At 42.1% G+C, this 16580-nt stretch overlaps 2 protein-coding genes across 2 annotated transcripts in view; both read left to right on the top strand.

Moving 5' to 3' along the window:
* The first annotated feature begins 4863 nt into the window (after positions 1-4863).
* The window catches only part of AASDH (aminoadipate-semialdehyde dehydrogenase), a 178359-nt gene continuing 166642 nt past the window's right edge, over positions 4864-16580 (top strand). The window contains exon 1 of the mRNA XM_066385561.1: positions 4864-4885. The gene's annotated coding sequence lies outside the window, so the exon portion shown is untranslated. The remainder of the gene's footprint in view (positions 4886-16580) is intronic.
* On the top strand, positions 7616-7963 carry LOC136405819 (NADH dehydrogenase [ubiquinone] 1 beta subcomplex subunit 1). Its single transcript, XM_066385349.1, has one exon. The coding sequence runs from the start codon at positions 7705-7707 to the stop codon at positions 7876-7878; it is 174 nt and encodes a 57-aa protein (XP_066241446.1). The 5' UTR covers positions 7616-7704; the 3' UTR covers positions 7879-7963.

Genomic DNA, 16580 nt, shown 5'->3' with positions numbered 1-16580 from the left:
AAAATAGTGGGAGGAGAAGAGAAAGGAAAATAAAATTAAACAACGTGCAGTAAAGCCCAATGAAGTTGTAACCAAGCAATTTGCCATTGAAAGCAAAGCACACCAACTTCGAACATTAAAATCTGAAAGAAATTTCTCTTGTGACTTCTCACTGGTGTTACAGTGTGTAATGTGAGTGGCGGAGGCCAGGCAGGTTCTATTGGATTCGAGGAAACAGTAGAGAAACTGCGGAGCCAGAAAGCGTCAGGCCATTCCATTTAATAAAGTCTCACAACGGCAGACAAGTACACAGGCAGGGAAAACTTCCTCTCAGGCAAACAAACAGCAAAATGCCCCCTCGCAGTGGCAGGCAGGCAATCTGCACACCGCAATCCCCCTGAGCTCAAGCACTGTGTAGCCTTCTATAGGTTATGCACACGTGCCTCTGCCAAATGCTCACTCACTCACTACTCAAGCAAAGTGCTTGCAGCTGGCACACCAGTGAGCAAGCCTAACACAGCTGCCCTACACAGAGGCATAATATAAATTATCAGAATTGACAATAAAAAAGTGAAAGAATCCTATTTTCTTACTTTTTTCCTTCTCCAAACTTTACTCTTGATGTGTTTTATGTAACCAAGTTAAATTCAGAAAAATAAAGTCTCCAGCACAGTACCACAAATGACTGAATATAAGGCAAAATTTCTCCCAAATATTATCCCCCAGAAAAGAGGAATTTGCCTTATTTGCAAGTTCTTACAAGAAACACATCTTATGAAGCACTTTCTCAATTACTTTATTTTCTCAACAAAGAACTGGTCAAGGAAAACATATTCGCCTGAAACAACTTCAATGAATGCTAGAATGAAAAAAATTACAGAGCTCTCCCTACAAAAATTAGTATTTAAAAAGAGGAGACAGGTGAAGAAATTTATAACAGATTTAGTAACTGCTCTTAGGGGCATGATCTTATAAACCTAAGTGCTGGATGTGGCTCTAAACAAGCTCTGAACATCATTTTAAAAAGCAAAGCAGAAACAAAAAATATAATGATTGTATTTTGAAGATAAAAGTACACCTGTGGCATGAGTTTTTTAAAGAACTTATTACAGGCCCTGGCTGGTTGGCTCAGCGGTAGAGCGTCCACCCAGTGTGTGGAAGTCTGGGTTTATTCCCAGTCAGGGCACACAGGAGAAGTGCCCATCTGCTTTTTCACTCTTCCCCCTCTCCTTCCTCTCTATCTCTCTCTCTTCCCCTCCCTCAGCCAAGGCTCCATTGGAGCAAAGTTGGCCCCAGTGCTGAGGACAGTTCCATGGCCTCCGCCTCAGGCACTAGAATGACTCCAGTTGCAACGAAGCAATGCCTCAGAGAGGCAGAACATCGCCCCCTGGTGGACATGCTGGGTGGATCCCTGTCTGTCTGTCTTTCTTTCTTGCTCTCAAAAAAAAAGTAATGTGTGGTCACTTGTTATAGACCTAATTCAAGCAACTCAATTGTGTAAAATACATTTTTGAGACCATTAGGGAAGCTTAAATATGTAGCAGATCAACAAGAAGCAGCCCCCCTAAAAATGTTTGAACATGATGATAAATAGCATCTCCTTCTCTAAGAGATAGTCAGAACATGGCTCTATCATGCCCTATATTTATTTACTTATTTTTAATTTTTAAAATTTAAATTTATTGGGTGACATTGGTTAAAAAGATTGTATAGGTTTCAAATGTATATTTCTATGATACATCTATATATTTCATTGTGCTCACCACCCAAAGTCAAATCATATTCCATCACCATATATTTGGTCCCCTTACCTTTTACTAACCCTCTGACCCCCGTCCCTCTGGTAACCTCCATAATGCTGTCTGTGTCTATGGGTTTCAATTTTCTATCCCACATACAAATGAAACCATATGGTTCTTTTTCTGACTGACTTACTTCACCTAGCATAATATTCTCAAGGTCCATCCATGAGGTTGCAAATAGCACTATTGAATCTTTTCTTATGACTAAGTAGTACTTTATTGTATATATGCACCACGTCTTCTTTATTCAGTCCTCTATCAAGGCTGCTTTGGTTGTTTCCATGTCTGGGCCACTGTGAATAATGCAGCAATGAACATAGGGATATGTATATCTTTGCAAAGAAATGTTTTAAAATTTTTCAGGTAGATGCCCAGAAGAAGGATTGCTGGGTCGTATGGTAACTCTATTCTTAATTTTTTGAGGAGCCTCCATACGGTTTTCCATAGTGGCTGTACCAGTTTACATTTTCACCAGCCATGAATAAGGGTTCCTCTTTCTCTATAACCTCTCCAACACATTATTACTTATCTCGTTGAAAATAGCTGTTCTAACAGGTGTGAGGTGGTATCTCATTGTAGTTTTTTTTCTTTCTTTCTTTCTTTCTTTTTCTGAAGCTGGAAACGGGGAGAGACAGACAGACTCCTGCATGCGTCCGACCGGGATCCACCCAGCACGCCCACCAGGGGGCGATGCTCTGCCCCTCCGGGGCGTCGCTCTGTTGCGACCAGAGCCACTCTAGCGCCTGGGGCAGAGGCCAAGGAGCCATTCCCAGCTCCCGGGCCATCTCCGCTCCAATGGAGCCTTGGCTGCGGGAGGGGAAGAGAGAGACAGAGAGGAAGGAGGGGGAGGGGGTGGAGAAGCAAATGGGCGCTTCTCCTATGTGCCCTGGCCGGGAATCAAACCCGGGTCCCCCGCACGCCAGGCCGATGCTCTACCGCTGAGCCAACCGGCCAGGGCCTCATTGTAGTTTTGATTTGCATTTTTCTAAGCGAAGTTGCGCATCTTTTCATGTATCTGTTGGCAATTTGTATATCTTCTTGAGAGAGGTGTGACTGTTTAGGTCTTCTGCCCATTTTATCTTTAAATATATTTTTTATTTATTGATTTTTAGAGAAAGAGGAGAGGGAGAGGGAGGGAGAAGTACCAACTCATAGTTGCTTCACTTCAGTTGTTCACTGATTGCTTCAGGTGTGCCTGGACCGGGCAAACTCAGGCTTTTGAACCAGAGACCTCAGCATTTCAGGTCAATGTTCTATCCACTGAGCCACCACAGGTCAGGCTTCCCATTTTTTAATTGGACTGTTTGTTTGGTATTGAGTTGTATGTGTTCTTTATATATTTAAGATATCAATCCCTTGTTGGAACTGTTGCTTGCAAATATATTCTCCTATTCAGTTAGGTTGCCTTTTTGTCTTGTTGGTGGTTTCTTGTACTGTGCAGAAGCTTTCTTAATTTGATATAGTCCCAATCATTTTTACCTTTACGTCCCTTGCCTTTGGGTCAAATTCATAAAATCTTCCCTAAAACCAAAGTCCATAAGTTTAGTACCTATGTTTTCATCTTATTGCTTCAGGTCTTATATTTAAGTCTTTGATCCATTTTAAATTAATTTTTGTGTAGGGGGACAAACTGTAGTTTAGTTTCATTCTTTTGCATGTGGCTTTCCAATTTTCCCAATACCATTTATTAAAGAGTCTTTCTTTTCTCTATTATATGTTTTTGGTTCCTTTGTCAAAAAGAATTTGCTCATATACATGCCGTTTTATTTCTGGGCCCTTGATTCAGTTCCATTGGTCAGTGTGTTTTTCTGCCAGTACCATGCTGTTTTGATTATCGTGGCTCTGTAGTATAATTTGAAGTCAGGTAATGTGATATATCCAGCTTCATTCTTCTTCCTCAGGATTTCTTTAGCTATCTGGAATCTTTTGTAGTTCCATACAAATCTGATTGTTTGTTTTTTAATAAATAAATTTTTATTTAAATGGGGTGACATCAATAAATCAGGGTACATATATTCAAAGAAAACATTTCCAGGTTATTTTGTCATTTAAAAAATCTGATTGTTTTTTGTTCTAGTTTTTAAAATTGTCATTAGAATTTTGATAGGAGTTGCACTAAATCTGTATATCACTTCGGGTAATGTGAACATTTTACCTATGTTGATTGTTCCAATTCATGAACATAAAATATCTTTCCATTTCATTTGTCTTTTTTAATGCTTCACAGTTTTTAGAATATAGGTCATTTACATCCTTTGTTAAGGATATTCTTAGGTATTTTACTATTTTTGCTGCAATTGCAAAAAGAATTGTTCTTGCCATTTTCTTCTGAAATTTCATTGTTAGTATATAGGAATGCTATGGATTTTTGTGCATAGATTTTTGTATTCTGCAACTTTGCTGTATTTGTTTATTGTTTCTAATAGTTTTTTGGTGGAGTGTTTAGGGTTTTCTATATAAAGAATCATATCATCTGCAAAAAGTGACACTTTTAATCTTTGTTCCTAATTTGGATGTTTTTTCTTTCTCTTGCCCAATTGCTCTGGCTAGGACTTCCAGTACTATGTTGAATAAGAGTGGAGAGAGTGGGCATTCCTGTCTTGTTCCTGGTTTTAAAGGAAAAGCTTTCAGCTTTTCACCATCGAGTATGATATTATCTGAGGATCTGTCATCTATGACCTTTATTATATTGAGTTACTTTCCTTTTATGCCCATTTTATTTTAATAATAAATGGATGTTGTATCTTATCAACTGCTTTTTCTGCATCTATTGATAAGATATAATTTTGGCCTTTATTTTGTTGTGGTGTATTACCTCAATCAATTTGTGTATGTTGAGCCTGGAATGAAGACCTGGAATGAGCCCCACTTGATTGTGATATATTATGAGTTTTTTTGTTTGTTTGTTTTTTACAGAGACAGAGTGAGAGTCAGAGAGAGGGATAGGTAGACAGGAATGCAGAGAGATGAGAAGCATCAATCATCAGTTTTTTGTTGTGGCACTTCAGTTGTTCATTGATTGCTTTCTCATATGTGCCTTGACCGTGGACCTTCAGCAGACCGAGTAACCCCTTGCTGGAGCCAGCAACCTTGGGTTCAAGCTGGTGGGCTTTTGAGCCCTTGCTCAAGCTGGTGACCTCGGGGTCTTGAACCTGGGCACTCTGCATCCCAATCCGACGCTCTATCCACTGCGCCACTGCCTGGTCAGGCTATTATGGGTTTTTTTTTATGTATTGTGTTTGATTTGCTAATATTTTGTTTAGGATTTTGCATTTATATTCACCAGAAATATTAGTCTGTAGTTTTCTTTTTGTGTGTGTTCTATCATGCCCTTTAAATGTTTATGTTTTATTCTATAGCACATAAACCAGGTTGCTCGTGTTGCCGTCTGCAGCTAACGAGCAAAATGCTCAGGTCTGTGCTCCAAGTCATTTGATGGAGAAAGCTGCCATCTGCTGGAAGAAAGCATGATTTAAAAGCTGTTTGTCCTGATGGTGCTGAGGCAACTCAGTACCTAGAAGGAGAGCATTTTGTAACATGCTATGAATGAACATCAAAGTATAACCCTTCTCCACCTCTTGCCCTCTACCCTGCCTCCTACGAAGCCCAGGTTTGAGCTGCTTAGCCTCTAGTCCTTGGCTGTACTGTACAATGATCTACAAGTAAAAGGCAGGCGGCACTCTCAGAACAGACCTAAAGGGCACAGGAGGAATGAGGCAGCGAGAGGGAAGCTGGAGCTTGAGAGAAATAGAAAGGTGTTTGTGGAGGGCTGCTGTCATTGTGACAAGGACTTGGGAAGAAAAATACCTCAAGAACATTGTAGCAGATTTTGCTCTATGTTAGATGGTATAATTGCCTTGAAGATACTTTAGTAAGACCTATATTACTTTTCAAGGCTTTCTGAAGTAAGATTCATGCTTGTTTTAAGTGTGCTATTGTTTTTGAAGACCTGTCTTAAAACAGTCCAGTTCTATATTGGATATGACATTGTGATACTCTTTGATATGATATTTTAAGCTCTATGATCTGATACTGCTGTTTACTCTTCCTTGCTGCTCTTCTAGGTAGGCACAGCTCCCTAACACTGTGCTTCTCTCCATTCTAGCCCAGGGTCATGTGGGGGCTGCAGTTGAGCCAGTGATCCCCTGCTCAAGCCAGCGACCTTGGGCTCAAGCTGGCTACCCCACACTCAAGCTGGTGACCTCAATGTTTCAAACATCGGTCCTCAGCATCCCAGGCCAATGCTCTATCCACTGCGCCACTGCCTGGTCAGGCAAAAAAAACTCTTTCTAATAGTGACTCTATACAGAAGCCATGAAAGAAATGATTGGTAAATGTTACTATAAACTGTTTTTATAGCAAATAAATAAATAAAGATAAGCAAAGACAAAGAGACCACTATCAAAGTGAAAAAAGTATGTTACACATATCCAAAGGGCTACTCTCCCTGTATACACGAGGAAAAGCAAGCGAGTCCAAAGGAAAATAGGCAAAGAGCATGAAAAAATATATACCATGCCCGAAAAGGATGCTTAATCTCACTCATAAAATAAGATAAATACAAATTAAAGTTCAAAAGTTGACATATTACTAGTTTTCCATCTATTAGATTTTCACAAAGTCAAAAGTTTAAACACACACTCCAATGGTGAGACTACAGAGAAATAGACATTTCTACTGCCAGTGGATGTACAAAGTGAATCAACTTCCATGGAGTACGATTTTGCTAAATTGGAGTTACACGTGCAATTACCCTCCAGTAATCCCACTTCCAGAAAGGTATTCTATGAAGATACTAGCATGTCTGCTAAATAACATGATGTACAGGTTTATCCACTGCAGCATTGCTTGTAATAGGAACACTCTGGAAAGAACTAAGAGGTGTTAAATTAGTAGTGGTACAAATGAAACATGAGGATGCCATGGGGGGAGGGAAGAGACAGATAGGGACAGACAGGAAGGAAGGCAGAGAGATGAAAAGCATCAATTCTTCATTGCAGCTCCTTAGTCTCCTTAGTTGTTCATTGATTGCTTTCTCATGTGTGCCTTGACTAGGATGCTACAGCAGAGCATGTGACCCCTTGCTCAAGCCAGCAACCTTGGGCTCAAGCCAGTGACCCCACACTCAAGCCAGAGACCTTGGGGTTTCGAACCTTGGGCCTCTGCATCCCAGTCCAAAGCTCTATCCACTGCACTACCAGCTGGTCAGGCTGTTGTTGTTTTTTAATGAGAAAACTATATGTATTTATATGGAAAGGTATGCTGTCAAGTGAAAATAACAGTATAGCATATGCAACTGTTTGAATAAGAAAGGGGAAACACACAGACACACTGGTAGAGTATTTTCTTGTATTTATATAAAGATACATAGAAACTTGCCCTGGCTGATAGCTTGGTTGGTGAGAGAGTGCTCTGATTACAAAGAGGGGTTGGTTTGACCTCGGGCAGGGCACATGCACAGGTAGATAGGTGTTTCTGTCTCTCTCTCCCTTCCTTTCTCTCTAAAGTCAATCCATAAATTTTTAAAAAGATAGATAGAAACTAATAAATATGGTTTTCTGTAAAAGGCAAGAGAAGGGACAGGGTGGGAAGTGAGATGTTTCTTTGTGGTCTTTTAATATTGTTTTGGTTTTTTAAGCTGTGAATGGCCTACCAAGTTCAAAAGATTTTTAAATTTTTTAAAAAAAATTTCACTCACTATGATTTTCCTCCATACTCCCACACTTGCCAAGAGTGTTTCTTTTCAATTATTTCCTAGATCCCTTGTAAATCCAGATTACATATATACTGTGGTCTATATATATACTTGAGATTAAATAGTTAGACACTGGTCTTGGGGTCGTTGCTGGCACCCGGATCACAGGTGGGTCCGGGACTCAGGACGACAGAGGCGCCGCGGGCCCCTGCTGTGCAGGAAGGAGGGATGAATTTAGTTCAGATTGTACGTGACCACTGGGTACATATACTTGTCCCTATGGGATTTGTCGTTGGATATTATCTAGACAGAAAGAATGATGAAAAGCTAACTGCCTACTGGAACAAGAGTTTGTTATTTAAAAGGGAATTGAGACCCAGTGAAGAAGTCACCTGGAAGTAAAGGCTGGGGCTGAATTACAGAATGTTTGCATTTTTTAAATTATGAGAAAAATAAAAACATTTAAATTGAAAAATAAATAAATAAATAGACACTATTTCATCCTACTTTACATAAATAGCTTTAGTGAACAATTTAGGTCTGTTTCTTTCTTAGCCTTTCTTCTCTTTAAAAAAAAATAAGCTAGTACTGCCATTTAACTCAGAAAAATGAAGTGACTGTCCATTAGGATACTCAGTCGACTTTACTTTGTATGCTATGGATGTGTTATTTATGGAAGCGTTCATTCTCCCCAACCACAGACAGTCCTTCAAAGATGGGACTCATGTCTTGCTCACGTACAGCTCAGGGGCCTACAACCTGAGCATAGTAAGTGCTCAATAGAGTTTAACAGTGACAGTGATTAAGTGATAATACAATAGCAAGGTGATAGAATGATAACACTTATTCTATAATATACATTTTTTTAAATTTGCACACAACCAAACTGCTGTCTCACTTATCTTTACACACCCTCCCTCCCCCAGGACAGAAGAGTGCCTTCCTTAGAAGATGCTCAGGAAACTTTTGTTGGGTGAAGAAATCTTTATGGAGTGAGCAGAGGCATGGTGACATGCTAACTAAATATTGCTTAATGTTCACACTGTTTCATGTAAATATTATATGATATAAATGTGCTTGATGCTTATTTGAGCTTTACTAAGGGAATTAACATAAGAACTTACTGGAATTTTAACAAGGAAAATCTAGAAGACAAATTGAGAAGATAGGAAACTTTAAAGTGACGTTTGCTAAAGCACAGTCTGAAAACTTTTCATAGAGAGTCTCATCATCAAGCTTCTCCAGGAAGTGGGTGGCTACTCTAGGCAGCACGACAGGGAAGGCACTCTAAATGGTAGGCTTGCCCAGCTTTTAAAAACACGGGCTGAGGAATTAACCATAAAATGGTCCTAAGAAAACAATACATGTGTAGAGAGGGGAAACACACATGCTGATTGTTAAGTGGGGGCAAAAATAAGATTGGCTTTTAGAGGAACAAAAAAGAAGCCCGTTATAACTGGGACAGAGTGAGCAGCAGAGATCGTGATAAGAGGTGAGGTCAGGGAGCCCAGGGAGCTTTAGATACCTCAGCAAAAAGTTTGGGTTTATTCTAAGAGCAATGGGAAGCCACAGGAATGTGTAGTGAGTGAAAGATGTAGTCCGAGTCAGTTTTTAAAATACCTGCTCTGGCTGCACTACCAAAGAAATGGCAGGGGATAAAGTAGGGCAGGGAACTACTCAGGAAACTAATGTGGAAATCTAGGTGAGCAGTGACCATATGGGGGCGTGAGTGTTAACAGCGGAAATGAATGAAACAGCGGAAATATTTCAGGAAATGTTCTGGAGAGGAAACAAATAGATCTTGTATTGGATGCATTAGATTTGAGGGTGAAGAAAGAGAAATCAGAGTTGTTGTTTTGGGGTTTTTTGTGGGTTGTTTTTTTTTTGGTTTAAGCAACTGGATGCTATTTTCTGCAAGCATCTAATTGGAAGACTAAGGGGGAAACAGGAATTGGAGGAAAAGCAAGACTTCTGTCTCAAGATACATTACATTTGAGATTCCTATGAGATATCCAAATGGAGATGTCCAGTAGGCAGTTGAATGTATGAGTGTAGGACTCCGGAGCGAGAGTAGAGCTAGAATATATACATTTAGAAGACAGCAGCCTACACCTGCAGTTAAAGCCATGATTATAGATATAACAACCTAAGGGGGAAAAGTGTAAATAAAAAGGAAAAGGGTCAGGATTCAGCACTTTAGAGTTCAAAGAAGTGACTAGTCAAGTCAGTGATAAACTAGGAGAGTGTGTTGTCATACAGGCCAATAGAAGAGGTATGTGTTTCAATAAAAGAGTAGTCAAATTGTATTAAAAGCTGCCAAGAGGTCAAATGAGATAATAATAACACTACTACTAATAATAGCTAACATCCACTGAACACTCACTGTGTACCACCATCTGTTCTAACTACTTTGGAGGTATTAATACATTTAATCTTAATAACCCTAATGATGGAGACGGAATCACTGGATTTGGTAACAAACAGGCTGAATGAAGAGAGCTTGCTTTCAGCAATAATTGCTCAGTCCTGACGTGTTTTGGGCACCACTTGAGGCATCAAGCATGAAACAGTGGGAAAGAAAAAGGTCATTCTCTCTGAGAACTTAAACAATAAACAAATAAATTTGTAGATGGAAACAAATAGTTAAGTGCTTTAAAGAAAATAAACACAGTGAGCCCTGGCTGGATAGCTCAGTTGGTTAGAGCATCGTCTGGAAGTACAGAAGTTGCCAGTTTGATCCCCGGTCAAGGCATATACAGGAGCAGAGCTATGTTCCTGTCTCTCTCTTTTCTTCTTCTCTCTCTAAAATCAATAAAATTTAAAAAAAGAAAATGAGCAGAGTGATCTAATACACCTTTATAAGGAGATGACAAATATTTGAGGGAAGAGCCTTCTGGCAGAAGAAAGAGCAAGTGAAATGACTATGAGGTGTGATGTGAGCAAGGAGGCCCACAGGGCTGAAGGAGCAGTGATGGTGGGGAGGGGGGTGACGGGACATGAGGTTGGGGAGGCAGGCAGAGGCCAGACTGCGTGGGGCTTTGTAGGTCTGCTAAGAAATTTAAATTACAAACTATGTGAGATGAGAACCCCCTTCTGGAGAGCTGAGAACAAGAGAGTTGCATATAATTCATGTTCTAAGGAATCCTGTGACCACTGTATGAACAATAACCTGGGTATGGGGGTGAGGAGAGAATGGGGCAAGAGTGGAAGCAGTTGCAGTAGACCAAGCAGAAGATAGTGGCTTACAAAGATGATGAAGGTTTAAGATGTTAAGAAATGGCCATAGTCATATATTGCAAAATTACACATGATTTGGAAGCAGGGTATAAGAGTGAAATAAGTGTCAAGAATGACTTCAAGGCTCTTGACCTGAGCACTTGGATAAATGAATGGGGGGAGACATTTGCTGAAATGGGAAAGAATGGGGGAAGAACAAGTGTGGGCGCAGAAGTAAGAGTTCAGCTACGGACACATCAAATTTTACATGCTGACTAGATATTCAACTATGTTTGCTAAACCATTGGTTATAAAACTCTGCAGCTAAAAGAAGTTGAAGCCAGAGATAATTTGAGAAATTACCAGATTATAATAAAGCCATGGAATTGATGACATCACTCAGGAAACAAAAACATTCCAAAGAACCTGAGAGAATTGATCCATCACTCACTGCAATCTAGAGGCTGGAAAAAGAAGTGTGAATTAGCAAAGGAAACTGAATCAGGAATAATCGATAAGGTCAGATGACAATGAAGGCCGTGGTATCCCAGAAGTCAAGTAAAGAAAGACTTCCAAGAAAGAGGGAGTGCATGTGTGTTAAATGAGCAAGATGAGGATGAGGAATTAACCATTGAATTTGGCAAGGCAGAGGTCATTGTGACCTCAACAAGAGCAGCTCAGTCAGCTAAATAGAGGAGATGAAAGCTTCAGGGCGTTCTCAGGGAAAAGGAAGAGAGGATGCTGAGATAATGGCTATGGATAACTATTTTGAGAAGTTTTTCTCTAAAGAGGAGCAGAAAAACAGAAGTGGTACCTGGAGGGTACTTGAGATTAGGGGAAGGTTTTTGTTTTTTTTTATTAATGTTAATGGGGTAACATCAATAAATCAGGGTACATATGTTCAAAGAAAACATGTCCAGGTTATCTTGTCATTCAATTATGTCGCATACCCATCACCCAAAGTCAGATTGTCCTCTGTCACCTTCTATCTGGTTTTCTTTGTGCCCCTCCCCCTCCCCCTCCTTCCCTTCTCCCTCCCTCTCCTCCCCCCTCCTTAAGATAGGAATTATTACTACATGTTCATGCGCTGATGGGATGTCCAGTAGAGAGGAGTAAAATGATGCAGGAAAGAGAGGGCTAATTTTAGAAGCAAAGAGCTAAAAGTTGGATGGGATGGGATCCAACATAAAGGTTGGGAGATTGGCCTTTAATAAAAACAAGGACAGTTCGTCCATTGTTAACTAGAGAAAAGGTGGAGTACATACACAGATGCTGATAGTTTGGTAGCTTCTATGTTGGAAAATGAGTTGACTCGGGGCATAGAGCATGACTGCCAAGCAGCACTAAAAGCTCAAGATCTTTAATTTAAAGATCAATTAGAATAGTGTTCATCTTTCTTGGGGCAAGGATGATAGAGGGAGAGGCAAGAAGTTAAGGATATTTGCAAGGGAGCAATTCCCTTGGTGGACCATGAACTATAAAGTGAGTAAGGCAAGACAGAAGGACATAAGGTAGTGAGATATAATGAAAGGTGAATAACATCAATGAGTTAGAGATCCCTTTGAGGCTGAAGAATTGATAAAGTGGGTACAAAGAAGAGTGAGTGAGGTGAAAAGGTAGGACATGAATAGAGATTAGAGTGCTTAAAAAAGAGATTTTAGAACTGGTACAACCATTGACATTATCAAAGACGAGCACAGCGGGTACCCAAGTGGACAAGATCATTCAAAGTGAGGAAGTCAAAGAACTAAGAAGCCAAATGGATCATCCATATAAATATTAAAATTTTCATTCATGATGACAGGGTCAGTGGTGGAGAGAAAGGAATTAAACTAGAACAATTTCAGTGGAGTGGCAGGGGGGGTTGTTAGGTTGAGGAGAGAATGATAGACGAGGAAATGTAGTCAGGTATTATAGACAACTTTTTTGGTCAACTTCTGCAAATGAAGGAGAACAGGAAAATAGTGGGAGAAAGAGGGTCTGAAGAAGACATAGGGGTCAAGGGTTATTTCAAGATGGACGATTCTAGAGTATATATGTATGACATTGATTGAGAGGGAGAAATTGATGTCATAAAAGAGAGAAGAAATAACCACAGGAACAAAGTTCTTTAGGAGACAAGAATGGAATCCAAAGCACAAGTGGAGAATCGTTTTATAAAAAGAGGCACACCATTCTCCCCTGCAACATGAGAAAAGGCAGAAGCCGAGGGTGCAGATTTAGATAAGGCAAATCAATCAGTGGTGAGAAAATAACGGAGTTTGACTGACTGCTCCTATTTTCTCAATAAAGTTTGACGCAAAATTTTCAGTTGTTTGGGAGTCAAAGATGTAAAGGTGGGAGGAGTGAAAACTAACTAGATGAAGAAGTGAGCTTGTTAGGTAGGTAGTTCCAAGAGACCAATGGAGATTTATGATCATGAAACTGAAATAGAAGCACTCATTCTGATTGCAGGGTTTTGTACAGAAGTAGTCAGCTGCTCAGGTGGATAGTTGGATTTAACTAGGGTTGGGGTTTTGCCAGGAGAGGTTTGGTAGTTAGCCAAGGAGCCAGTGGGGATGGTAGATTACACGAGCAACTGAAATGATAGACCATAAAATCGAGGCTGATAAAGAGGAGTCAAGGAGAATATGAGATTTAAGAGTGGTCAACCAAGGAACTGGAAGTCCGATGTGGACAAAGACTTGTTTTCAGTGGGGTCATCAGTAAGAAGTCAGAAGTGAGCTGGTGTGGTCCGAGCAAAGGATGTTCACACACAAGCCCCATCAGCCCCATTATCCTGAGAACTTGGTGAGGACTGAGCGTATAGTAAACACTTAGTAAATGTACTCTTCGAATACTTGCTCAGTGGGTTTTTTGTTACTACAACTTTAACAATATAATAGCTAGTATTTCTTGAGTGCTACCATGTGCCGAACACTAACAGAAATATCCTCCCTTCAACCATCCCTCCCTTTAGCCAAGACAATGATGAAACACAAAATCTTAAGTGCTGTAACAGAAGTCATGTTCATAGTGGCAACCCAGAGGATTGCAGTGACTAACTGTAGAGAAGAATTATGAAAAGCTTCAAAAAGAAGTGACAATGGCTAATCAAGGCCAGCTCAGGGGTCATCAGGTGGAGAGAAGAGACAGTGAAGAGATTCGATTTCTCTCATTACTCCATTTCCCATCAGAGTCCCTCCAGGTCCAAAAACAGGTGGCTGCAAGGCAGCAAGTAAATGACATTCGTTTAAAACAGAGCAAGTATGCAAACCTCCACACGAGGACCCCCAGTTTTAGGTGGGGCCGGGTTGCCAGTGCCTTAGAGAGGCCCCCACACCTACCGCTCAGGGAAGGCCGGGGACTCCATGGCGGCAATCTGGTCACCAGAGACGGGCAGACCATCGCGACGCCGGGAAGCAGCTCAGCTTCGTGGTGCTTGTGGTGCTTGCTGGGTGTGCGTGGAGCTTGGGGTCCCTGGGGCTTATGGGACAGGCGGAGCTTACGGGGCTCACGGGGTGCCTGGGGCTCACGGGGCTCGCAGCGTTTGTGGGTCTCAGAGAGTAGGTGTGGATCATGGGGCTCGCAGGGCTCGCAGGGCTCGCTGCCCACGTCTGGCTGGCCTGGCTGGTCAGCCTCCTCAGATACTGCAGGCTCCCCGGGCTCCTCCTCCAGCTCCGCTGGCTCGTCGAGCACGCTGGGGATCCTGTGCACGATGGGCGCCGGGAGGATTCTCAAGTGGGTGGATATTTCTGTCGTAGCGTGCCCATCGAACAGCTCCAATGAACCCGAAAACTCGTGGTTCTCCATGGGGGCCCGGGAAGCTCTGGCGACGAGGGGCACCGAGACTCCCTGGCAGTTGTTGGCCTTCGGTGTGCTGGGAGGGGATGCGTTACCGCCTGCGCCCTGCCGCAGCGCACCCGCACCGAGCCGGGCTAGGGGGTCCCGCCCGGCCCCGCCCGGCCCCGCCCGGCCCTTCCGAGCAGGTTCTCCAGTTGCCAAGGTGACGCGACGCGCTCCAGGGGCGCACAGAAAGGAGCCAGAGGCCTGTCTAAGGAGACCTGGGGCGCCCTCCCGACCAGCTGCTCCGTGTGTCAAGGGCGAGTCCTGTCGTTTGCTCTGGATTGCGGAGGCCCAGGTGCAGATCGTACCACCTTCCAGACTAGTTATAGCGCCACCCAGACAGCGAAGCCAGGTCTCTGATCGGTTCCCTAGCACAGGGAACCATAGTCTTTCGTCCCTTACTCATGCTCGGAGGGGATGTTGTGATTAACAGTCCAGGCCACCCTTATCTCTCTGGATTCTGCAATGTCTTCCTAACTGGTGTTCTGACTTGGCCGACCTCCAATCATGACACTCCAAACTGTTTAGACTAAATCCCAAACTTTGCCGCTTAAAGTCCGCGCCTGATCTAGTCCTTTCTCTCTCCAATCTTCCCCGAGCTGCTCTGTCCTTACTGGCTACATTCCCGTCTCCCTGTTCCTCTCCAACATGTCAAGCAATTTCCCTTTCTGCTACACCTGGAGCCCACTTCTCCCCATCTTCACATACGAGCTCTTTTCTGTCCTTTGGGGTTCTGTTTAAATATCCACCCACTCAGAGACGTCTTTCCAGCCCACAGTAATTTTAAAAATGTTCCTGCTACTATTTTCTATCCCAGGTCCTTGCTTCTACACAACTGAAAATTATTTTTCTGTGCATGTGCACGTGAGTGCACATATATTTGTGTGTGTGTTTTCCTCCCCAGCTAGAATGTAAACACCTTAAGGACATTCTCTGTCCTGGTGGCTGACCTGACCAGGCAGTGGTGCAGAAGATAAAACATCAGTCTGGGACCCTGAGGACCCAGGTTTGAAACCCCGAGGTCCCCAGTGTTAGTGCAGCTTGAGTGTGGGGTCCCCAGCTTGACTATGAGATCATAGACATGACCCCTAGGTCACTGGCTTGAGCCCAAAGGTTGCTTGCTGACTTGAGCAAGGGGTCACTGGTTTGGTTGGAGCCTCCCAGTCAAGACACATATGAGAAAGCAATCAATGAACAACGAAGGTGCCATGACTATGAGTTGATGCTTCTCATCTCTCTCTCTGTTCCTGTCTGTCTCTCTCACTAAAAGAAGAAGAAGAGGAGGAGGAAGAGTAGGAGGAGAAAGAAGAGGGGAACGTGGAAGGAGAAGGAGAAGAAGATCCATCTTACTTTGGGGTCATGAGCTATTATTTATACAAATGTTGTAGGCTTGGTGTGGACAGCAGTCCCTTGCTGAGGGAATCTGACAGCCTGAGAGCATCTTAAGTGTTCATTTTTTAATCATCCCCAGTATCAAGCAGTGACCACCATGTTGACATTAAATAGCTATTCACTGAGGGGAAAATGCCAGCCACATTTATTACTAAAAGAAGAATCTAAAATTAACATGTGAGAAAAACAAGGCCGAAGAAGGAAGAACAGAAATAACACTTCCTAGCTGAAAGCTTTTGGCATCATCTTTGAAATAGGAATCCAGGAACTTACGTATTCCTCCAACCACTCTAGAAAACATAATAAGCAGATTCCAAGTTCAGGGCTGGAAGTAGTCTGCATTTGATTTAGTCCAGGGGCTGGAAGTAGTCTGCATTTTATTTAATCCAGGGGCCAGTTCATGGCCATCCTTAGAGCAGAGGAAAATCCAGGGCTTCTGACAATTCTTAATCTTGATGTGATACAATCTTCATAAACCAGGCAAAAGAATGTCTGACATTAGACACTCTAATGGCTGTTATAATTTCATACTGTTAAACGTTATCCTGCAGCTCTTGACTGTGAGAAAGCTAGTGACCTTAAAGGCACATACTCTAATGTCTCATCTCTCTGAGGGCAATTATCATTTTGCACATGCATGCTGACGTTCAATTATGTTCTATTTAGACCCA

The sequence above is a fragment of the Saccopteryx leptura genome, chromosome 5, assembly GCF_036850995.1.
Source record: "Saccopteryx leptura isolate mSacLep1 chromosome 5, mSacLep1_pri_phased_curated, whole genome shotgun sequence".
Taxonomy (NCBI): domain Eukaryota; kingdom Metazoa; phylum Chordata; class Mammalia; order Chiroptera; family Emballonuridae; genus Saccopteryx; species Saccopteryx leptura.
Note: the sequence above shows the minus strand (reverse complement) of the source record. Positions and strands in the feature narration are given on the sequence as shown.

What these genes read in the sequence shown, in the direction of transcription:
- LOC136405819 (XM_066385349.1), top strand. Translation starts at nt 7,705, where the DNA reads ATGAATTTAGTTCAGATTGTACGTGACCACTGGGTACATATACTTGTC.